The sequence below is a fragment of the Lithobates pipiens genome, unplaced genomic scaffold, assembly GCF_037356315.1.
Source record: "Lithobates pipiens isolate NorthernLeopardFrog02 unplaced genomic scaffold, aLitPip1_a1.2 Scaffold_23, whole genome shotgun sequence".
In the NCBI taxonomy this organism is placed as follows: domain Eukaryota; kingdom Metazoa; phylum Chordata; class Amphibia; order Anura; family Ranidae; genus Lithobates; species Lithobates pipiens.
Window position 1 is genome coordinate 62,253,060 of NW_027507785.1, and position 24,616 is coordinate 62,277,675.

The 24,616-nt window shown below is 45.9% G+C and overlaps 1 protein-coding gene across 1 annotated transcript in view; it reads left to right on the forward strand.

Moving 5' to 3' along the window:
- Positions 1–24,616, forward strand: part of PLXNA1 (plexin A1) — a gene marked incomplete in the record, with an annotated part of 497,669 nt that overhangs the window by 292,691 nt on the left and 180,362 nt on the right. The window contains 1 exon segment of the mRNA XM_077451741.1: positions 6,717–6,816. Coding sequence (XP_077307867.1) covers positions 6,717–6,816 — 100 coding nt within the window.

Sequence of the window (24,616 nt, forward strand, 5' to 3'; positions counted from 1 at the left end):
AACCCCCCAAAAAACAACCAAAAAAAACAAAACAACAAAAAACTTGTCATACTTGCCTCCTCTGTGCAGTTGGTTTTGCACACAGTGGCCCCGATCCTCCTTTTCTGGGATCCCCCAGCGGCACTCCTGGTTCCACCTCTCCTCCATTTCCCCCTTTGGAAAGAGCCGCTCTCCCTTGGGGCACTTGTGTGGGCGCTCTCCCGTGTCCTGCTGCTTTTTGTCTATTGACACAGACAGCAGGACACGGCTCCTGCGTCATTGGATTTGATTGACAGCAGCGGGAGCTGGTGGCTGTGCTGCTATCAATCTATCCAATCAGGACCCGAGGCACCGGCTGGTGTGCTTGTCCCTTTCACTGGAAAGATCAGGTTCAGGTAAGAAAAAGGGGGGGGGGGGGCTCTAGGGGGGCAGCTGCATCACAGGAGGTTTTTCGGCTTAATGCATAGAATGTATTAAAGTGAAAAGCCTGGAGGGTTTACAACCCCTTTTTAACATTCAATTTTAAAATGAATGTTATTTCGGAATGAAAACCCCACACACTGGTCAGAGCATTCATCGAATCAAGAAAAGTTTTCTATTCTGGTCCTTCGAATCTTCCCATCACTGTGGTCAAAAACAAACGTTGATTTGACCCCCCCCCCCCCCCCCCCCATGAACAATTAGAAAATCGAACGAATGTTCTTATCCACTTAACCCTAGGTGGATGTCAGATGACGTCCTGGGCTTCAAGTGGTTGAATCTGAATGATGGCTACAGCTGCAGGCATCCTTCAGATATCTTTTTTTTATTTTTATTTTTCTCCTGCTGGCGATTCCCTCATATAAAAACAATCATAGCAGTTTTTGAACCGCTTGATTGATTTTAGCGTATGTCCCCCGTCCTCCCGCCGCCCTCCGGTGCGCTTCTCCCAGGGAGCTGGAGAATGAATCGGCTGGCGTTTACCATAGAGCTGACCAAGGGTCAGATAGTTCGCAGCCATCATTATGACCTTTTGGAGGCCGAGAGCGACGCCATGAGGTCACTTCCAGTGACGGCTCATGCCGTTTTAGCTGGGAAGCCCGAGATCGCTGTTTTTTTTTTTGTTTTTTGGGTTTTTTTTGTTTGTTTTTTTGATCTCAGGCTTTCCAGCCTAGAGGAGAGATGTGGGAACTTGTATATCTGCTATCTTCTCCTATCAGGCTGCTCTTTGGCAGCCTATGGGCTGGTTGGCTGCTTGTGTTGCTTCATACTGCAGGGGGCACAGGTACTGCAGGGGGCTGATACCAGATCACATCCAGGTACTTACAATGTAGAAGGAGAAGCAGCACAGTGATAGGCTTGTCTCTCTCACTCCGCTCTCTCCTCCTAGCATGGTTGTCTGCAGATGAACTGACTGGCTCCTTATGCTTCTTCTTCCTTTCGTACTCCAGCCCTGCTGTACAGGGATTGCAGGGAGCCTTTGGGTGCTTAATTTGAGAAGCAGAAGCAGCACAGTGATGAGCTTATCTCTCTATTACTCTGTTCTCTCCTCCTATCTGCATGCTCCTTGTGTTGTTTCTTCCTCCCATACTCCAGCCCTGCTGCAGAGAAACTGAAAGATGCTGACATCTGGCCACATTTGGATACTTACAATGCAGAAGGGGAAGCAGCACAGTGATAGGCTCATCTGTCACTCTGTTCACTCCTCCTATGAGCATGGTCCTTGTCTGCAGATGCACTGATTGGGTCCTTACACTGCTTCTTCCTTTCATACTGCAGCCCTGCTGTACGGGTAATTCAGGGGGCGGATACCAGATCACATCTAGTTACTTTATTTGAGAAGGAGAAGCAGCACAGTGATGCGATCGTCTTCCTGTCATTCTGCTCTCTCCTATCAGCAAGCTGTACTGCTTCCTCTACTCACACTCCAGCCCTGCTGTAGAGGGACTGGAAGAGGCTGATTTTCCAAAATCACATTTAGGTACTTACAATGGAGAAGCAGCACAGTATTGAACTCCTCTCTATCACTCTGCTCTCTCCTCCTATCAGTACGCTTATTGTCAACATGTGGACTGATTGGGTCCTTGTGTTGCTTCTTCCTCTCACACCACAGCCCTGCTGTACAGGGACTGCAAGATTGCGATAAGTCATATCCAGGTACTTACACTGGAGAAGCAGAAGCAGCACAGTTATATGCTTGTCTCTGTCACTCTGCTCTCTCCACCTATCAGCATGCTCCTTGTCTGCAGATGCACTGCTTGGATTCTTCTGCTTCTTCCGTTTATGCTCCAGCCCTGCTGTACAGTGATTGCAGGGGGATGATATCGGCTCACATCTAGTTACTTTACATGAAAAGGAGAAGCAGCACACTGATGAGCTCATCTTTCTGTCATTCTGTGCTCTCCTATTAGTAAGCTGCGCTGCTTCTTCTCACACTCCAACCCTGCTGTAGAGGGACTGGAGGAGACTGATGCTGCAAAGTCACATTTAGGTACTTACAATGCAGAAGCAGCACAGTATTGAACTCATCTCTCTGTCACTCTGCTCTCTCCTCCTATCAGGGACTGCAATATTCCGATAAATTGCATTTGGATTCTTACACTTTAGAAGGAGAATCGGCACGGTATTGAACTCCTCTTTTTCGTGCTGCTCTCTCCTCCTATCAGTATGCTTTTTGTCATCATATGGACTGAGTGGCTCCTTGTGCTGCTTCCTCTTACTCTCTAGCCCTGCTGTAGATGGGACTGCCAGATTCTGATAAACGGTCACATTCGGGTTCTTGCACTGGAGAAGGAGAAAGCAGCAGAGTGATGAGCTCCGACCGCTGTCATTCTGCTCTCTCCTCCTATCGATATGCTCCTTGTCAGCACATGAACTGATTGGCTCCTTACATTTTAAAATAACAAAAATTGTATTAATATATGGAAAATATTTAAAAAGAGTGAAACAAATGTTGACTCTCATAAAACAAACCTTTATAAAAATGTTCACAGCATGATAACGATCAATATAATGCAGATAAAGCTATATAAATGCCTGTTGGCTCAACATGTTTCGCTAATTGCTTCTTCAGGAGAGAAGAACACAAAAGAAAACACAAGAAAAATACAGAAAAAAAGAGATGTAAGATATCAACAAATACAGAAAATTATTACAAATCATAATATATGGATGTATATTTCATCTGTATATTATGAATTGTAAAAAATTTCTGTATTTGTTGATATCTTGCATTTCTTTTTTTCTGTATTTTCTCTGTAGCCAATATATGCCTTACAGCTCCTGATAAAGCAATTAGCGAAACTGCTTCTTTCTCTCTCTCTCTCCAGCCCTGCTGTACAGGGAGGCCGATATCAGGGAGGCCGATATCAGGGAGGCCGATATCAGGGAGGCCGATATCAGGGAGGCCGATATCAGGAGGCCGATATCAGGGAGGCCGATATCAGGGAGGCCGATATCAGGGAGGCCGATATCAGGGAGGCCGATATGAGGGAGGCCGATATGAGGGGAGGCCGATATGAGGGAGGCCGATATGAGGGAGGCCGATATGAGGGAGGCCGATATGAGGGAGGCCGATATGAGGGAGGCCGATATGAGGGAGGCCGATATGAGGGAGGCCGATATCAGGGAGGCCGATATCAGGGAGGCCGATATCAGGGAGGCTGATATGAGGTCGGATCACAGGAGTCCCTCTATACCCAAATACAATGTGCGGACAAATAAGGAGCAGCTTTTGTTTTTTGTGTTCTCTTTCTGGCGACTTATGAAATGAGGATCAATCCACGCATCTCCCATATCTACACCCCCCCCCCCCAGTAAGTTTGGGTGCGATGCAGATGACCCGGCGACTCCCCCGTGAGTGGGCGGGGGGAACGAATGACATCACAGAGTCCCCTTGGCCTGATGAGGGGGTCAGGTCTGGCGTATGACGCAGTGCGGGTAAACCGCAGACGTCAGGACTCCGGCCCGGGACACAGAAGACACCGGCCTGTTTACTGCCTTCATTCCAGCTTCATAAATGCAGGCCGAGTCGCACAACAAAGGAACCCAGTTTGTCAGAAAACGCCTACTCAGCTCTTGTGCGCTTTTCCTTAATTCGCCTTTTAAGAGCTGACTTTTGTTTGAGAACAGAAGCCACCTTTGTTTTCCAACTCTCATCCCCCCCCTCGTTCCTAATCCCATCGCTAATTCCCCAGTTTAACCGTTCTGCTGCTTTACGTTCATGGCAGAGGATAAGATGATCCAAAAGTGGCCGTTTTTTGGACGATGCGTGATGTCATGCGGGTGGGCGGGGCTCAGGCTACACGCTCTCGGCTGAGCATTGGATAAGGGAGCAGCAGGCAGAGGACATTTTTTATAATGAAGAAAAATATTACCCCCCCCCCCCCCCCCAATCTCAAATAAAAAAAGTATCTAAAACCAACAGAAATTTTATATATTGCAGCTTACCATCTTAGTTGTGGTGGCTGCATTTGTTTTCTTTTATTTTCCTTCACTTAATGATCCTGCCCGTAACATTCACTTCCTGTCCTCGGGTGACAACGCTCACTCGCTGTACTCTGTAGAGGAGCAGCGTTGTCACCCTACGGCAGGAAGTGTGTTTGGAGAAAAACTCACCCAAGCTCTACCGCTATATAGTATAGTTGGTGTGTAGAGTGGTCGGTGCTCTGGCTGAGTATTCACTTTCAGACCGGACCATTTTGCTGTCTTAAGACCGGAGCACTTTTTGCGATTCGGCACTGCGACGCTTTAACTGACAATTGCGCGGTCGTGCGACGTGGTTCCCAAACAAAATTTACATCCTTTTTTTCCCCACAAATAGAGCTTTCTTTTGGTGGTATTTGATCGCCCCTGCGGTTTTTATTTTTTGCGCTATAAACAAAAATAGAGCGACAATTTTGAAAAAAAACGCATTAATTTTTACTTTCTGTTATAATAAATATTCCCCAAAAATATATTAAAAAAAACTTTTTTCCCTCAGTTTAGGCCGATACGTATTCTTCTACATATTTTTGGTAAAAAAAAATCGCAAATAAGCGATTATTGATTGGTTTGCGCAAACGTTATAGAGTTTTCAATATAGGGGATAGTTTTATGGCATTTTTATTAATAATTTAGTTTTTTAATACTAATGGCGATCAGCGATTTTTATTGTGACTGTGACATTATGGCCGGTGGCGCGCACACGATGGCAGGGCGGCATATAAAAATGGACGTACCTGTACGCCAATATGCCTGCCCATGCCATTCTGCCGACGTACATCAGCGTGCGCCAGTCGGGAACTGGTTTAAGCTCACAAAAGGTCCATAGAAAGTACAGCCCGCAACTCAACAGCTTCTCCATAGAAAATATTTATCTAAGCATTACAGCAATAACATCATACAAAAAACTGACGCGTTTCGGCCTTAGGCCTTCATCGAAAGCAAGGAAATGTTAAGTCTACAGAACTCATTCTTTCCTCTCCTTATCTACATAACAGAAAGGGGGGGGGGGGGGTGTTCTGTAGTCTGCAGGAGAGAACTGAGTGCACAGGAACGCACTGGATTTCTGGCAGGATCAACAGTTATTTTGTTGCATTTTTAAAACCGAAATAACAAAATTCTTTCCATGGTATACAGTAGGGGTCAACCAATATTCTCGATACCGATTGTTCAGCTGCCTTTAAAGCCGATATCGGGTGCTGATTTTTCTGTAGATTGAACTAGGTAAGGACTGAGCCCATTTTTCAGTCTTGGTGTTTACAAGTTACAATGTTTTTTTTTTTTTTTTTCCTAGAAAATGACTCTAACCCCCAAAGATTATATGTTTTTTTTAGACACCCTAGAGAATAAAATGGCGGTTGTTGCAATAATTTTTCACATCGTATTTGCACAAAAAAGAAATACACATTTTGAATTAAAAAAATAAGACATCAGTAAAGTTAGCACAATTTTATATATTTTTTTTTTTATATTGTGAAAGGTAATGTGCCGAGTTTGTAGAACTTTAGTGCAAACCAATCAATATACGCTTATTGGCATTTTTGTAAACTAAAAATATGTAACAGAATACATATAGGCCTAAATTGATGAACTAGATTTTTTTTTTTTTTTTACTTTTTTTTTAATTGGATATGTTTTATAGCAGAAAGTAAAGAAAAAAAAAAAAAAAAAAATATATATATATATATATATATATATATATATATATATATATATATAATTTTTTTTATTTATTTTTTTTCATTAATTGTCAGCTTTTTTTTTTTTTTTTATAGCGCAAAAAAAAAAAAAAAAATGGCAGAGGTGATCAAATACCACCAAAAAAGCACTCAATTTGTGTGTGGGGGGGGGGGGGGGGACATCAATTTTATTTGGGTACCTAGGCTGGACTTGATGGACTTATCTTTTTTTTCAACCCTACCTACTATGTAATGTCGGACGGACGCGCAATTGTCAGTTACGCACGTAACGCAGTGCTGTACCGCAAAAACTGGCCTGGTCGTGAATTGGGTGAACCTCCCTAAATGGCAGAACCCCCTATAGGCTGCATGTTATAAATATACAGTGACCTCCTCCTAGATACAGATACATCTACGGCAATTGTCAGAGAAAAATGGCAGTGAAATAAATGGGCAACGATGGGGGATATAAACGACCATAACGGATACCACCGCAGTGTTCCCTTTATAGAGGGCGGGAAGACGTAGGACAATGCCCCATTATTATTTTCTGCTGACGGCGGCATAGCCCGGTGACAGTCTTGTTTTATCTTGTAGGTGACAAGAGAGTTGTGAAGCTTTATCTAAAGTCCAAGGAGACCGGGAAGAAGTTCGCCAGCGTGGATTTTGTCTTTTACAACTGCAGCGTCCATCAGTCGTAAGTATTATTCTGTGTTTGTGATCGATGATCCTGCTTCCACCAGGTCATAGAACGTCTTCCCTGCCAGCCCCATCATTCCTGTCTGCCACAGAAGATGGATGTTTGCTTTTGTTAAAGTGACACTAAACTCTGTTTTTAAAAAAATCTTTTATGATGTATTATTAAAGTTGTTGTGTTTTTTTTATTTTTTTTTATTTATAATAGGCATGTCATACTTGCCTTCTCTGTGTAATGGTTTTGTGCAGATCAGCCTCGACCATTCACTTCTCGGGTCCTCCACCAGCATATTGGCTCCTCTCCCAATGCTGAGTGCCTCCATAGCAAAAAAGATTTACTATGGGGGGCACTTGTGCATGCTCCATCCCGAGCCGATCTCTGTATGTCCATAGACACACACACACACACACACACACACACACACACACACACACACGGGGGTCAGCCCAGCCCCCCGCTCCCTCCTCACTGGCTGTGAATGACAGCAGCAGGAGCCAATTACACCCACTGCTGTCTCTGAGTCCAGTGAGGATGGAGAGAGCAAGCGGTGATCCTGCTCTCGGGCACAGCGCTGTATTGACATCGAGCTCAGCTAAGTATTGGGTGTGCTGGGGGGGGGGGGGGGGGGGGGTGGAGTGAGTTGCACACAGAAGGTTGCTATGGGGGCACCCGAGCTGAGTCACAGCTCCCTGTGTCCATTCAGACACTGAGCCCTGACCCGGCCTGGCCCCGCCCCTCACTCCCCTGATTGGCTAGCTGACTTTGACAGCAGCGGGAGACAGTGGCAACGCTGCTGTGTCTCAGCCAATCAGGAAGGAGAATCTGGACGGCTGAGACACTCGTGGACAGAGAGGGACCTCAGGTAAGTATTAGGGTGGCTGCTGCACACAGAAGGCTTTTTATCTTAATGCACAGAATGCATTAAGATAAAAAAAAAAAATCATTCTGCCTTTACAACCGCTTTAAGCTTTGGCAATAAAACCTGGAAGCGGATTGGTTTCTATGCAGAGCTGCACCAGCTTTTGCACTCTCCGGTTTTGGTAAATAAACCTCAATGTGAGACGCGTGATTTCTGTATATACATTTATTAGACATAGCGATACGAATATGCAGAAAATCTCTGAAAAATGATAGATAAGCATTGTGACTTCCATGTGACTCGTGTACACACCGGATCACATTTCCAGCTGGAGAGAGAAAAACGAGAGTAGGAACAAATGGCACTAATACATGTAGTTAGTCTTGCCTATCTGTGGCTCAGTGTCATGTTTCAGGCTCTGGGGGAAGGAGCAGGCAAGTGTTGGGTTTCTGGGTTACCAGCGTCATAATCCTCTGTTCTTGTAAACATGGAGTTCTGCGTAGTCACATGACTGTTCTGAGTCGCTGTGGTTGTCGTATCTTCCTCAAAATCCCCTGTTCTAAATGAAAAGCCAATGCTGCATAATCCCTTGACTTTTCTAAGCCATTGTGGTTGCCACCTCTTTTTTCCTCTAATCACCACCGCGGGTCCCGAAATCTGGTAGAGATCAATGGAGTAGCAGTGTCTACAACAGTGATTTTCCAGCTTCTAGAACAGTGGTCTCCAAACTGCAGCCCATGGGCCGGATGTGGTCCTTTGCTTGTCTTTCTGGTCTTTGGGAAACCATTCCATCTATCCACTGACACCAGTAATGGGGCACCTTTCCTCATACAGATATCAATAATGGGGCACGATTCCTCCCACTGATGCCAGTGATGGGGCACGATTCCTCCCACTGATGCCAGTGATGGGTGCACGATTCCTCCCACTGATGCCAGTGATGGGAGCCCGATTCCTCCCACTGATGCCAGTGATGGGTGCACGATTCCTCCCACTGATGCCAGTGATGGGAGCCCGATTCCTCCCACTGATGCCAGTGATGGGAGCCCGATTCCTCCCACTGATGCCAGTGATGGGACACGATTCCTCCCACTGATGCCAGTGATGGGGCACGATTCCTCCCACTGATGCCAGTGATGGGGCACGATTCCTCCCACTGATGCCAGTGATGGGGCACGATTCCTCCCACTGATGCCAGTGATGGGGCACGATTCCTCCCACTGATGCCAGTGATGGGGCACGATTCCTCCCACTGATGCCAGTGATGGGGCACGATTCCTCCCACTGATGCCAGTGATGGGGCACGATTCCTCCCACTGACACTATTCCTTCCTTAAATACCAACAATGGGACATTATTGCGCCCAATAGAACCAAGGATGGTTCGTTGTTTACTCCCATTGCCCACAGTCCAGCCCCCTATTGCCTGAAGGACGATACTCTGGCCCTTTGTTTTAGAATGTTTGGAGTCCCCTGTTGTAGAGGGATCCCACAGGTATGAGCTATAACATAGTTAACTTGATCCAAGGTGAACCATTATAACTATGTAAAAACTAGAATACCTGGAGTTTTCCTTTAAAGAAAAAAGCATTAATAAATAAAGCTAATGCAGCCGCCTTCTCCAAGGACTGGTAGCCTGCAATATATTACATTTTGCTTCAGGGATTGGATACTCTTTAATATGTCTTGACCTGAAAAGCCTTTCTTGCTTCTCTTGCATTTGCTCCAGGCTTATGGTGGCAGCCGTCGTCGTCGTACAAAAAGGAAGGAGAGGTGCTTTTTTGAGAAAAGCTCTGCTCTTTTCCTGCCGGTTGTGACTCGGGGGCCCGGGCTGTGTTGTGATCACAATGCCCATTTATGGAGCAATGAAACATGCCAGGGCAGTGTTTAGGGGGAAGGCATGGGGGTACCCTGGGGGGGGATCGTGTGTTCTCTGTCCTCCTCATAGCTCTGTTAAATTACATTGGTGTACATTGTGTGTGTCATGTCACTTTCCGCTATCTTGGCTCTTTTATGAAGGGGTCTGTTAATGGAAACGTCTGTCGCTGGGCTTTCCTTGCTATGTGGATGCTAGCTGCAGGCAAATGTGGCGGAGTGTAATGTTTAATGGTGATGTATATTGTGTATGGAAAAGGGATATACCATCTTCCCTTTACACAACTCTAATATCGGATCTCCCTGGAAGACTGGAACCCGGAGTATGCTGGGAAATGCCCTTTTACCTTCCCGGAAATCTAAGCATAGTGTGCGTATAAAGAGCCCCAGAAGATGACCGTCATTTGATTTCAGGCAACGGTTTGTTTTAGGTTCCCATGTTCCCAGACAAGCACATATAGAAGAATTATGTGGACAAATTGGGAAAACACATCACTTTTAAGCATATTTACTGCAGAAAATTGATCTTTATAATTACTAAGATTGCTGCTAAAATCCACCTTTTATATCACCTTCACATCACAAAGTGCTGTTTAACATATTTCAGGCACTGGAAGTGGGGGGGGTGGGGGTCAGGCAACTCATTAGAGACACTATTCCTCCCACTGACATCGATTATGGGCCACTATTCCTCCCACTGACACCAATGATGGGCCACTATTCCTCCCACTGACACCAATGATGGGCCACTATTCCTCCCACTGACACCAATGATGGGCCACTATTCCTCCCACTGACACCAATGATGGGCCACTATTCCTCCCACTGACACCAATGATGGGCCACTATTCCTCCCACTGACACCAATGATGGGCCACTATTCCTCCCACTGACACCAATGATGAGCCACTATTCCTCCCACTGACACCAATGATGGGACACTACTCCACCCCACTGACACCAATGATGGGGCACTATTCCCCCCACTGACACCAATGATGGGACACTATTCCCCCCACTGACACCAATGATGGGCCACTATTCCTCCCACTGACACCAATGATGGGACACAATTCCCCCCACTGACACCAATGATGGGACACTACTCACCCCACTGACTCCAATGATGGGACACTACTCCTCCCACTGACACCAATGATGGGAAACTATTTCTCCCACTAGCTTCAAGAGGAAGTAAACCCTGATGGGTTTACTTCCTCTTTTTTTCCCTGCAAAGGTAAAGCATAATGGACTACTATGCATCGCATAGTAGCTCATTATGTGTCACTTACCTGACACAGGAGCCAGCGAAGTCGCCGCTGTCCCCTGTAGTCCGCCGCATCCATGTTGCTGGTGGCGTCTCGCAGCTCCGACGAATCACAGCGGCGCAGCCGCGATGACGTCACTCCCGCGCATGCGCACGGGAGTCGCGTCTCGCAGCTCCGCCGCTGCCATACGGCGAAGCCGCGATGACGTCACTCCCGTGCATGCGCACGGGAGTCGACAAATTAGGCAAATCCATTCTTGGATTTGCCGCATTTAGTGCGCCTGCGCGCCGCTGTCTACGGCGCATGCGCCGTAGACAGCTGTGCCCATTTTCGGGCAAATATCTCCTAAACCATATAGGTTTAGGAAAAATTGCTTGGACCTACAGGTAAGCCTTAATCTAGGCTTACCTATAGGTCCAAGTTGTTTGGAAGGGTTTACTTCCTCTTTCAGCTGCCACTTTGCAAACAAGATCATGTGATCAGCTCACTGTGGCGGCTGAAGCCTGCAGGTTTGTTTGTAAACAAGCTGCAGTCACCTAACTGCCCACTAAGGCCCCTGGTTTGTTTGTAAACAAACGCATGTGACCGCCTCTGTTGCAGCTGAAGTTTGTAGGCTTGTTTGTATACAAAATCATGTGATCACCTCGGTAGCTGAAATCTGCACGTTTGTAAACAAACACATGTGATACCTTACTGTGGTAGATGAATCCTGCAGGTTTATTTATAAACAAACTGATGTGATCACCTCACTTTTGGCAGCTGAGTTTTGTTTGTAAACAAGCTCATGTGACCACATCATCTCACCATGATGGTCACGGAATGAGGAATCAAGCTTATTGGCTCCTGATTTTTAGTGTAGACTGTAAGGTAGGTTGATTACAGAGTGGCCGGCCTCGAAATAGGAGCATGCACTGCTGCACGCTCCTAGTTCTAAAATAGAACTTGGATCTAATGTCTGAGAGGCATGCCTCAGAATGCTCTGCAGACTGTGGATGTCTGGGTGTTAAATGTTATTCCCCTATCATCATGTTACTTCCTTTTCTTTATCTATAGTGGGGCTTTCCATGGTACTGTGCAGCAGTGCTTCTCAACCCTGTCCTCCAATACCCCCAACAGGCCATGTTTTGGGAATTTCTCTTAGATAAAACAGCTGTCAAAATTCCAAGCCATGGACTCTGATTTAAAGCACCTGTGCAAGATAAAGGAAAACCTGCAAACATGGCCTGTTGTGGAGGCACTTGAGGACAGTGTTGGGAACCACTGCTGTATAGAATATTTACAGCCCTCAGCACCGGCACTATAGGAGCGTACAGTCTAATATCCCCTCACCACAGTTACACCCACCATGCCCAGTTTGGGTGGGAACCGATTTGTCTTCCAGTAATTTTTGGTCAGTGGGGGAAAACTGCAGTAATTCCATGCAGATGGTAGGCCTGGTGCAATTTAACCCAGAAGTGCTTAGCCAGCTATTATAGCTAGTAGTAGTTGGTCACATTCGACCAGACGTGTTCTGTCATGTTGAAGACGTTCTGTAGGTTCTAATGAGTGTCAAGAAGATAACGCAGCATTTATATCCACACAGGGAGCAGAGACGCCTTAAACCAATCGCCATGGAATGGTTCAAGGTAGATGTTGATTGTCCAAGAACAGGAATGAGAGGCGTGAAAGTTGTGAAACCGCCCTCTTTAGTTAATTGGTGACATTCTTGGTGTCCTCAAGTCTAGATGGACATCAGTCATTCAAGTCACATGGTGTGAATTGTCACTTCTTAGCAATGACACATTAAAACTGAAAAAAAAAAGAAGTAGATTTGACAATCTTGAAGGAACATTTTCAGCATTAGACCCCTTTCACACTGGGGCGTTTTTCAGGTGTTTTTCAAGCACTTTAGCGTTAAAAAAAGCGCCTGTGAAGCGCTTGAAAGAAGCCTCATCTGCAGTCCCAATGTGAAAGCCCGAGTGCTTTAAGAGCCCTTTCACAATGTCAGTGCTCGAAAAACACTCGTAAAGCACCGTTTAAACTAGCAGCGCTTTACCAGCATTTTTAGAGTGCTATTGGGGCACTTTTAACCCCTGCTAGTGGCCAAATAAAGTGTTAAAAGCGCCCACAAAACACTGCTGCCAAAAGCGCTTTTCAGACGTTTTTCAGGCGCTTCCCATTGATTTCAATGGGAAGGGGCACTTTAGGAGAGTTGTATTCACCGCTCCAAAAGCGCTGCAAAGAAGCTGCTTGCAGGACTTTTTTTGACGCCCTACCAGCGCAGCGCTTCAGTGTGAAAGCACTCAGGCTTTTACATTGGGATTGCAGTTGCGGCTTCTTTCAAACGCTTTACAGGCGCTTTTTTTTTTTAACACTAAAGCGCCTGAAAAATGCCTGAAAAATGCCCCAGTGTGAAAGGGGTCTTACAAAATAAGTCCAGTTGAATTATGCCGCGTACACACGAGCGGACTGTATGGCATACTTAGTTCGTCATACAATCCGACGGACAGTCCGTCGTACTTTCCACTGAACGGACTTGACCACACACGGATGCACAAACAGTCCGTCGAAAGCTTGCGCGATGACGTGTACAGCACGTACGACGGGACTAGAAATAGGAAGTCCAAGACACAGCAAAGCACCCTTCCGCCGTGTAAATCCTTTCTGGGCATGCGCCATACTTAGTCCGTCGAACTAGCATACTGACGACCGTATTGTCCGCTGAAACCAAAGTACGACGGACAGAATTTCGAAAAAAACGAAATACTTAGTACGCCGGACTGCACGCTGAAAAAGTCAGCTGAAGCCCACACACGAGCGGATTGTCCGCTGAAATGTGTTTCGACGGACTAAGTACGCCATACAGTCCGCTCGTGTGTACGCGGCATTTGACTAACCTCTACTAGCTATAGTAGTTGGCTAAGCACTTCGCTTTCAGAACCTTCTGCCATATGAATCAAATGATTAGTAAGTCTGCAGACCTCCTGACACCAAGGATGGGATTAATGTATGAAGAACGGGGGGGGGGGGGGTCCCACAACTTTCACACCTCACATGCTGTTCTTGGACAATCAGCATCTGCTTTGACATACTCCATGGTGATTGGATTAAGGTGTCTGCTCCCTGTGTGGATGTGAATGCTGGGGCATCTTCCTAATGCTCATTAGGACTGAAGAATTGGCTTGGCTAAGCTATGAAACGTCTTCACCATTATAAGACAAATCCAGTTTAATGCGATTTAGTAGTACTGGTTATAACTGGCTAAGCTCTTCACTTATAGAGCCTTTGGCCATATGACTCAAATATTTATCACCTTTGTAGATCCCCTGATGCCAAGAATGGGATTATATATCTAGAAAAGGTGCTTCCCCAACTTTCACACCTGGTCTGGAACAATTCATTCATTCATTGGATAAAGATGTCTGTGCTACCAGTGTGGATATAAATGCTGGGACAGATTTTCTCAACCTTGACGAATACTTAAAATAACTTTCTGGTCTCGGAGAACCCCTGCTAAAATATATTGGTATCTACAACTCATGATACGTGATCATGGGACTAATGTTTCTTACACTTGTGGTCATTGAGAAGAATACAGATGGCTAAAAAAAATTAATGGTGTTAGTGGGATCTTATATGAGAGGCCAAAACTGGTCATTGCTCAAGGAACCCCTAACAATCTCTGGAGAAACCTGTGCCAAAGAATCTTCCGGACACTCAGAACTGAAGAAGAAGCTTGGATAAGCTACAAAATACCATCAACATTGCAGAACAAGTCTGGTTGAGTATTACTGGATATACCATTGACCTGGATAAATGAGAACCCCCACTTTTGGGCAACTTTAAGGCCCAACTCCGAGCAAAAAAAATAAAAAATTATTCACCTGCAGGTTTTTGTCTAGGGCAGGGATCTCAAAACTTTCTAAACAAAAGGCCAATTAACTATCCCTCAGACTTTGAGGGTGCAGTACAGTGGCCAGTGTGAGTAGAAAATACCATAGTGTCAATGGGATCAAACAATGCCCTATTATTGGTAATAGTGGGATGATTATTGCCCTATTGTTGGTATTAGGAGGAGAAATTGTGCCCCATCATTTGTGTCAGGGGAAGGAATAGTGCCCCATTGTTGGTGTCAATGGCAAGAATAGTGCCCCATTGGCGTCAGTGATAAGAGTAGTTCCCTGTTGTTGGTACCAGTGGGACGAATAGTGCCCCATTGTTGGTACCAGTGGGAAAAATAGTACCCCTTTGATGGTACCAATGGCAAGAATAGTGCCCCATTGTTGGTGTCAGTGGGAAGAGTAGTTCCCCATTGTTGGTACCAGTGGGAAGAATATTGCCCCATTGTTGGCACCAGTGGGTAGATTAGTACCCCTTTGTTGGTACCAGTGGCAAGAATAGTGTCCCATTGTTGGTGTCAGTGGGAAGAGTAGTTCCCCATTGTTGGTACCAGTGGGAAGAATATTGCCCCATTGTTGGCACCAGTGGGTAGATTAGTACCCCTTTGTTGGTACCAGTGGCAAGAATAGTGTCCCATTGTTGGTGTCAGTGGGAAGAGTAGTTCCCCATTGTTGGTACCAGTGGGAAGAATATTGCCCCATTGTTGGCACCAGTGGGTAGAATAGTACCCCTTTGTTGGTACCAGTGGCAAGAATAGTGCCCCATTGTTGGTGTCAGTGGGAAGAATGGTGCCCCATTGTTGGTGTCAGTGGGAAGAATGGTGCCCCATTGTTGGCGTCAGTGGGAAGAATGGTGCCCCATTGTTGGCGTCAGTGGGAAGAATGGTGTCCCATTGTTGGCGTCAGTGGGAAGAATGGTGCCCCATTGTTGGCGTCAGTGGGAAGAATGGTGCCCCATTGTTGGGGTTGGTGGTACGAACAGTAATCTATTGGTATTAGTGACCGGAATTTTGCCCCAATGGGAGACATAGTGCTACATGGGCCAAAAAAAGACAAGTAAAGGGCCATATCTGGCCCCTGGGCCTCAGTTTGGAGACTATGGGTCTAGCCGATTGGAGAAAGCTTCTACTCCCCCCGATCCTCCACTCCACTTGCAAACGGCACCACCACAAGATTGAGCATGGACTGTTCCTAATGTCCTCCTCGTGTCCAGAGCAGGTCTATGGGTATGATGACATCGGCAACAGTCCATCGTACAAGATTGCTAGACCGCGGGGGGAGGGGGGGGGTGCAGGAGCCACAGGGGACCACGTGTGGGGAGGATTAGGTAAGTACATTTTCATTCTCAAATCCCCTAGACAAAAAAGAGCACAGCCTCACTGCATGGGAAAGCGTTTTTTTTTTTTTTTTTTTTTTTTTTCAGCTTTAACCAACATAATCCACCCTTCTGTCCCTCGTACCCTCTCAGGTATGGCAACACCTCCTTCCCTATACGAGGGTTCAGCACCCGCCTCCTCCCTCGACTCACCTTCCAGACTCACCAGAGAGTGACGGCTGCACGCAGCCTTTAGATTAATATCCGCCGCCGAAATCAAACTGCATACATTTGCATAAAGAGTACGCCAATTAACATGTTTGTAGGTAAAGCTAAAGGCTTCTCATTTCCAAAACAAGGGAAGAGATGTTTGTGAGAATTAATTTTTTTTTTTTCTTCTTCTCTTTTGCGAGCGGCTTAATTAAATATTTCCTCTGCGTTGTTGCTGTGTGTGTTTTCTGCGTGCGTCGCTTGCGCAGCGTGGATTTATTTTTAATGGCTTCTGAGCATCGGCTGTTGGTTCGCTGGAAGGGCGACCCCGGGCTGTGGTGCGCTCCTCCGCTGAGACCGTCTTACCTTGGCATATTAAAGTGCAACTCCAAGGGGGAAATTGGAAGAGATCCTTGGAATTTAAAATGCAGATTTCCCCTGCGCGTCTGTAACCAACTTCTGCGGTTGTAAAGCTGCCCTGGCTGTTTACAAAGTTTTAGGTGTTCTCTTTTTTTTTTTCCTTATTATTCTGAGCCCACTGTAGAGAATACGCAGCATTCTTCATAGTCTAGATGGGCTCAGCAAATAAAGGCTTCCACACTCTGAACAATGATCTGTAATCAGGCTTTACTTGATACATCTGCAATTCTTATTGTTATAATTCTGTGTTGGTGGGGTGTGATCTACAGATTAAAGAAGATTCCTGCTTAGATTTGTGTGAATCTAAATAAACTACATAATCCTACTCCCATGCCAGAGACATTTTTGCTTTTTTTATTTATTTTTTTTGCACGTGCAAAAAACGTATTAAAAAAACATTTTTAAAACTAAAAATTTGTGGTTGTAAATGGCTTAAGGTTGTTGCTTCTATGCATAAAGGTAACAAAAAACTTTGTGCAGCAGCCCTGCCCCTAATATTTACCTGAGCCCCATCTCAATCCAGCGATGTGCACGAGACCAGCGGCTCTCCCGGGTTTCTTCCTCCTCATTGGCTCCCCCTACTGTCAATCACACCCAGTGAGGAGAGAGCGGGGGCGGTGCCAAGCCGAACTCTGTGTGTGAATGGACACAGAGCAGCGGCTTTGGGAGGTAATCAGCTCAGGGGCCACCATATTAAGCTGCTCGCTCCCGAGCCACTGCTTGCTATAGGGGGCACTTGGCAGGAGGGAGGGGCCGGGAGCGCCAGTGGGGGACCCCAGAAGAGGAAGATCAGGAGTCAATAGTCCGATGAGAGCTTTTTGGTCGGAAATTCCGTCTGTGTGTATGCTCCCAGCCAGCAAAAGATTGAGAGCAGGTTCTCTATTTTTCCGGCGAAAAAGTTCAGATTGGAAATTTCGATCGTCTGTAGCAATTCCGACGTGCAAAATTCCTACGCATGCTCAGAAACAATTTGCATGCTCGGAAGCATTGAACTTCATTTTCTTGGCTCGTCGTAGTGTTCTTCTTGACGACCGAAAGTTTAGAGAACTTTTGTGAGACTGTGTATGCAAGCCAAGCTTGAGCGGAATTCCTTCGGAAAAACCATCCAAGATTTTTCAGATGGAGATTCCGCTTGTGTGTACGGGCCATTAGAATAAGAGGGAGGTGAAGCCTCCATTAATCCACTTTTAAAATCCCATCCCATTGTGTTTAGCTGGTTAGTGGGCATGGAGGAAGAGGAAGGGAGTGGGTGGCTGTTTACCACTGTGTAGATGACGACCTGTGACTCTATAGTCACATGGGCTGCTCAGATGTGATAGGGAGGAAAGGCTCAGCATTAGAAACTCACTGAAAACGGAGCATGTGCAGAGCTGCCAACACTGCTTTGAAAAATCTCTAGCTGAATTGGGGACATGAACAGAAGATGGTGATGGAGAGCAGCAGGATCAACCAGGTTTTTTGCAAAATACAGAAAAGGAATCTTATCTCCTGTATTGATATTTTTTTTAATGATGTGGGTTCAGTGACCCTTTAAGCCCCCCACTCATGTAAAAGGCTGACCTTTCTCCTGCCTGATCTGGGGGCTGATACGTGGCACTTTGCTAGATGAGGAAAAGTCTGTCCATTAGGGCAGCACAGTGGTGTAGTGGTTAGCACTCTCTCACCTAGCAGCAATAGGGTCGTTGATTCAAATACCGACTACGACACCATCTGCCTGGAGTTTGCATGTTCTCCCTGTGCCTGCGTGGGTTTCCTCCGAGTACTCCGGTTTCCTCCCACACTCCAAAGACATGCTGGTAGGTTAATCAGATCCTGTCTATAAATTGGCCCTAGTAGTTGTATGTGTTTGTGTTTGTAAGCGTCTCGGGACCCTTCGGGGTAAGACCGCTCTATATCACGATGCAACTCAACTCATTAACGGGAAAGTTTCCAGGGTCTTGTACAGCAGGCTTGTAGCAGAGTGGTGGGGTCCTGCATTGATTTACCGCCAGCCTGTCCTCCCCTTGTTTTTTTTTGAGGGGGGGGGGGTCCCTATGGCTGCTCCGGTTTCCTCCTACAAATAACAGCCAAGTGATTATCTGACCAAATAGCTTTCATCAGCCTGTGTATAGGGAGCTGTGGATGTGCGTGTCTGATTTATCCCATAGCGTTCTCTCCTGGAAGACGCACAACACAAGAACATAGAGGGCCGTTTGTCCCATAGAAGATGACTCTCTTTATGCTCTCAGGGTGCAGAGGTCAAAGATACAGACGAAAGGCGCGGGGTGACGGGCGATTAGCATAGATCCAGATTCTCTGCGGTTTGTTAAGTAGCCAAGCCCAAGATATTATCTGTATCGGGCGTGACTCCTGACCCCCCTCTCCCCTGAATGCACAAAGCCCGTGATGAATGGTCCGAATTATGACATCATGGGGGGCGAGGAATCCATACGTACGAACCGCTCCGAGAACAAATTGAATAGTTATGTTTATTTTCTTCCTTTTAATAAACTGACCTGAATGGGAAGATCAATACATAATCTCATTGCCTTCTTTAATAGAATAGTAATTTTCTTGTGCTTGATGTGCTGCTTAAACAAAGCGCCGGTGAAAAAAAAAAGAGAGAGAGAAAAACATTCGGAGGGGAGGATGGTGGCAAAATAACAAGTATCTAGTTTGCTGCTTCCTACTAACAAAAAGACAAAATACTTTATTCAGTCGCTTTGTTTTAGGAACGCTCGGCGCCCGACAATGGATGACGGAATAATTCCTAATGCAGATAATTACTCCGTACTGTTCTAAAAAACAAAGTTATAATTCAAAGGTTGAAAATGTTACATTTTAAAGTAAACCTTCCAGTATTTACCTATGAGCCCTCACTGACCTCTGTAGCTGCTGGCACTGTGGAGGAATTCATCCTCCAGGAGCGCTAAAGTAATGGCCTAGTTCCAGAACTTCCTCAGTTCCCCTTGCTTCCTTCTCACCACAGGGACTTAGTAACTCGGTCCCCCCTGCTCCCCCCTACCAACACTGACTCCTCAGGCTAGCTTCCTCTGCTTCCCCCTCCTAGCAGTGACTCAAAAGCTCAGCGCCCCCTACTCCATTCTCCCAGTAGGGACCCAGCAGCTCATCGTACCCTGCACTCCCTTCCAGCAGTAACTCACTGCTCCTACCTCTCAGCAGAATTAGCACCCCCTGCCCCCCCCCCAACCCCAACAATGACTCAACTTGGCTCTCTCTGCTCCCCTCACCCAGCAGTAACTCAAAAGCTCAACATCCCTTGTTTGTTTTATCATAGTAGTGACCCAGCAGCTCATTTTTACCCTGCTCCCCCTTCCAGTAGTGACTCAGCAGCACAGAACCCACTGCTCCCAGCAGTAACTCAGCAGCTTGGCATCCCCCGACTCCCCAAGTAGTGACTCAAGCTAGCTTCCTCTGCTCCTCCTCCCAGCAGTGACTCGGCAGCTTGGCATAACCTGACTCACAAGTAGTGACTCAAGCTAGCTTCCTCTGCCCCCACCTCCCAGCAGTGACCAGGAAGCTCAGCATGCCCTGCTCTCACCTCCCAGCAGTCAATCACAAGCTCAGCACCCCCCTTCTCCCCCCTCCCAGCAGTGACTTAGCAGCTTATTTTGCCCTGCTCCCCCTTCCAGCAGTGGCTCAGCACCCACTGCTTCCATCAAACAACATTGACTCAACACTCCCTGCATCCCCTTCCCAGAAAGGACTCATCAGTCTAGCTTCTTCTGCTCCCCCCTCCCGGCAGTGACTCAGCAGCTCAGCACCCCCTGCTCCCCCCCTCCCGGCAGTGACTCAGCAGCTCAGCACCCCCTGCTCCCCCCTCCCGGCAGTGACTCAGCAGCCCCTGCTCCCCCTTCCCAGCAGTGACTTGCCAGCCTTCTAATCGCCAATGTAAACCCAGGTTCCCTTTAAGAGCACCAGCAGGACTTTATAATGTGTCTTCCCGCCATGCCTCTGCATTGAGGTCTTCTGCGCAGTGAGGTAGTCCATTACCTAGTAGACAAATGAATATGGTCTTGCATTATCCAGCTAATTGCTTATTATTGTTAGCAGTCACACACACTAATTGACATGGAGGATCTGCAGCTTTTATTAAGGAGCGTTATTTACAAATCACACTTAAAAGCTTGTTACGGGGAAACCTGGAGGTTGTGAGAGCTCTTGAGGTGATGATCTCCATGTCCCGCGTCTCCTTGGATCCATATTATAATTGGCGAGTCGCTCCTGCCGAGCGGTCAGATATTGAGATGGAATGCACCACGAGTCTTTTATTGCCCCAAGATTTGCACAGGGAAGCCCCATATTTTATGAACCCCCCAATACTGGGCGCCTGGCTGTCATGCTAACCCACTGGTTTCAAGACCAGTATGCAAGGGTTCCTTTAAGTAACTTCCCCTATATACAGTATCTCACAAAAGTGAGTACACCCCTCACATTTTTGTAAATGTTTTATTCTATCTTTTCAAGTGACAACACTGAAGAAATGACACTTTGCTACAATGTAAAGTAGTGAGTGTACAGCTTGTATAACAGTGTAAATTTACCATCCCCTCAGAATAACTCAAGGTTGTCTTTGGAAGATAGAAGTATGAGTGCTGCAGAGGTTGAAGGGGTGGGGGGTCAGCCTGTCAGTGCTCAGACCATACGCCACACACTGCATCAAATTGGTCTACATGCCTGTCGTCCCAGAAGGAAGTCTCTTCTATATATGATGCACAAGAAAGCCCACAAACAGTTTGCTGAAGACAAGCAGACTAAGGACATGGATTACTGGAACCATGTTCTGTGGTCTGATGAGACCAAGATAAACATATTTGGTTCAGATGTCAAGCGTGTGTGGCAGCAACCAGGTGAGGAGTACAAAGACAAGTGTGTTACAGTCAAGCATGGTGCTGGGAGTGTCATGGTCTGGGGTTGCATGAGTTCTGCCAGCACTGGGGAGCTACAGATCATTGAGGGAACAATGAATGCCAACATGTACTGTGACATACTGAAGCAGAGCATGATCCCCTCCCTTCAGAGACTGGGCCGCAGGGCAGTATTCCAACATAACGATCCCAAACACACCTCCAAGATGACCACTGCCTTGCTAAAGAAGCTGAAGGTAAAGGGGATGGACTGGCCAAGACTGTAAGACCCAGACCTAAACCCTATTAAGCAGCTGTAGGGTATCCTCAAATGGAAGGTGGAGGAGCGCAAGGTCTCTAACATCCACCAGCTCCGTGATGTCATCGTGGAAGAGGACTGCAGTAGCAACCTGCAAAGCTCTGGGGAACTTCATGCCAAAGAGAGTTAAGGCAGTGCTGGAAAATAATGGTGGCCACACAAAATAGTGACACTTTGGGCCCAATTTGGACATTTTCACTTAGGGGTGTACTCACTTTTGTACTCACTTTTGTTGCCAGTGGTTTAGACATTAATGACTCTGTGTTGAGTTATTTTGAGGGGACAGCAAATTTACACTGTTATACAAGCTGTACACTCACTACTTTACATTGTAGTAAAGTGTCATTTCTTCAGTGTTGTCACAAGAAAAGATATAATAAAATATTTACAAAAATGTGAGAGGTGTACTCACTTTTGTGAGATACTGTATATATATATATATATATATATATATATATATATATATATATATATATATATATATATATATACAATGGTCGACCATGTATGGACCAGGGTGTACACATACCAAGTCACGGTAAATAATTAGCACTTTGTTGCATTCTCATAGCAGTACAGGATTGATTTTTGAAGAATTTGCATAACCATCCATTCCAGTGAAAATGCAAGTACGTTTTTCTTATAAACATGAATGTAAGTAGGTTATATCCTGAGCTGTTTGAATGTAGATCATTGGCTTCAAATAGAAAAATGCTGTATTTGGCCACTAGATGGAGTAGACTAGAAGTAATATAGGAAATTCATGAGATACTTGGTTCCATCTAGTGGCCAAATGCAGTATTTTTTGTTTTAAATTAATTTGCATCCAAACGGCACAGAATAAAGCCTTTTTTAAATGTTTTTTTTTTTTTTGCCACCATTCGCACAGGGCGAATGTACTGAATGCTCTCTGGGCAAATGCCTATACAAATTCTTTATAAATCCACCCCTAGGTGTTGAAGCAGTTGAGAGTTTGTAGTTTTTGCATAATGAACCCTGGCGTTATGCTGTGTGGTCGGTCTGTGTCCCCTTTGAGAGCCTATCCTGTCTGTTTCAACAAGCGTCCACAGAATACCAGCGCACACCACGAGAGCCCAAAATGCATCGTCTTATTAACTCTCCATTTACTTTGCCTAATAGCTACAACGTTTTCACTAAACGTGCGCATTTACCAAATGTCAGGGCCGTTCATTCAAGGAGTCTCCAGAGTAAATAAAATTATATCCGCTTCTATTAAAATGACTAATGACATCTACATATTCAAATAGTGGAAGAGATGCGCCGAGCGGAGGAAAGGGGAAAAAAAAAATGACATTTAGAGGGAGACGTCGCGTTTTGTTTCAGCGAGTTCTTCTTACCACTTGTTATCAACTTGACCTGAATCTGATTCATTGTGGTCATCCATTAGGGGGGGGGACACAAGAAGTGGATTATGCTACCACCTACAGGAGCATTGGACACTAGTCAGCCCCGGATAACCCCTCCTTCTCCCAGCATTCCTCAGTTTTTTTTTTGCTAGTGTCCTTGGAGGATGGACTTCTTTTCTGAAGCTCCTCTATTAAAAGAATCATTTTTTTGCAGCATTTTTTTTTTTTTTTTAGTCTTTTGGGGGGTCTGTTAGGGTTCATCTACACGCTCAGCCATTGCTGCCCCTCTGAAAAGCGATCTATGGTGGAGGACATTTGACACAGTGTGGATGTGATTTGTCCTGATTTGACCCAGGTGGCAATCATGAAAGCCCGTCTTCACGCTATTGGACCACAATTTCCATACACAAATTACCAAACATTTCAAAAAGCTTTATTCTAGGTCTGTTGTCTGAAAGTCCCCACCCGTAGCAACCTCCCAACGCGTTTCATATATATATATATATATATATATATATATATATATATATATATATATATATATATATATATATATATATTCTAATATAATTTTTTTTTGTGTACTGAGTGGTACCCCTGTTTAAGGCCCTATTCATTCAAGGATGGAATGCAGGTCTCGTGTGTCCTTGAACCTTTCCCTGATTGGACTGAGTCCTAGACACCAGTACGGTGTTCAGCCCCCATCCAGGCGCAGTCTGCCATAGACAGGTGCAGTAAAGCATCAGAAGGGAAGCATTACAACTAAATGCCTTTAGTCAAACGGTGCTGTACAGCGGTGGTCCTCAACCTTGGTTCTCAAGTACCCCCAACGGGCCACGTTTTGGGAACTTCCCTTAGATAAAATAGCTCTTGTCAATACCATGTCATTAATATTGATTCAAAGCAGCTGTGCAAAGTAAAGGAAAACCTGAAAACATGGCCCGTTGGGGGTACTTGAGGACAGAGGTTGGGAACCATTGCTGTACAGGACCAGAGCCATGTTTTACTGGCTCACGGCTGTGTCCACCTTTACCTCCTCTGCTGCCACTTCTGGTCACTCCTGTTGTGTTCAGGCCCCTCTGAAGAGTGAGCGAGAGAGGGTGGCTACATTCCTACATAAAGTGGGACCATGGACAACCATTGGGCAGCTTCTGATTTTGCAACTCCTACGAATGCACAGGAGGCACGTCGTCCCCAGCTCGGTTTCTAGCATCTTACATACAGGGGAGCCGACCCAAGCACAGTACAGTTCACACAGAAAGTATAACCAGTCGCAAGAAGCTTTTTCGGTAGAACAAGACAAATCTTTGCAGAGTGTTGGTGACAGGTACTCTTTACACAGCAGATTGACACTTCATGTCTTTCCCTGTATCTGGGCTGTTGTTGCGTTGCGCATCAGAAACAGCGCATAGTGGAACTCCTATCGCACAGCGGCTGGCGCCT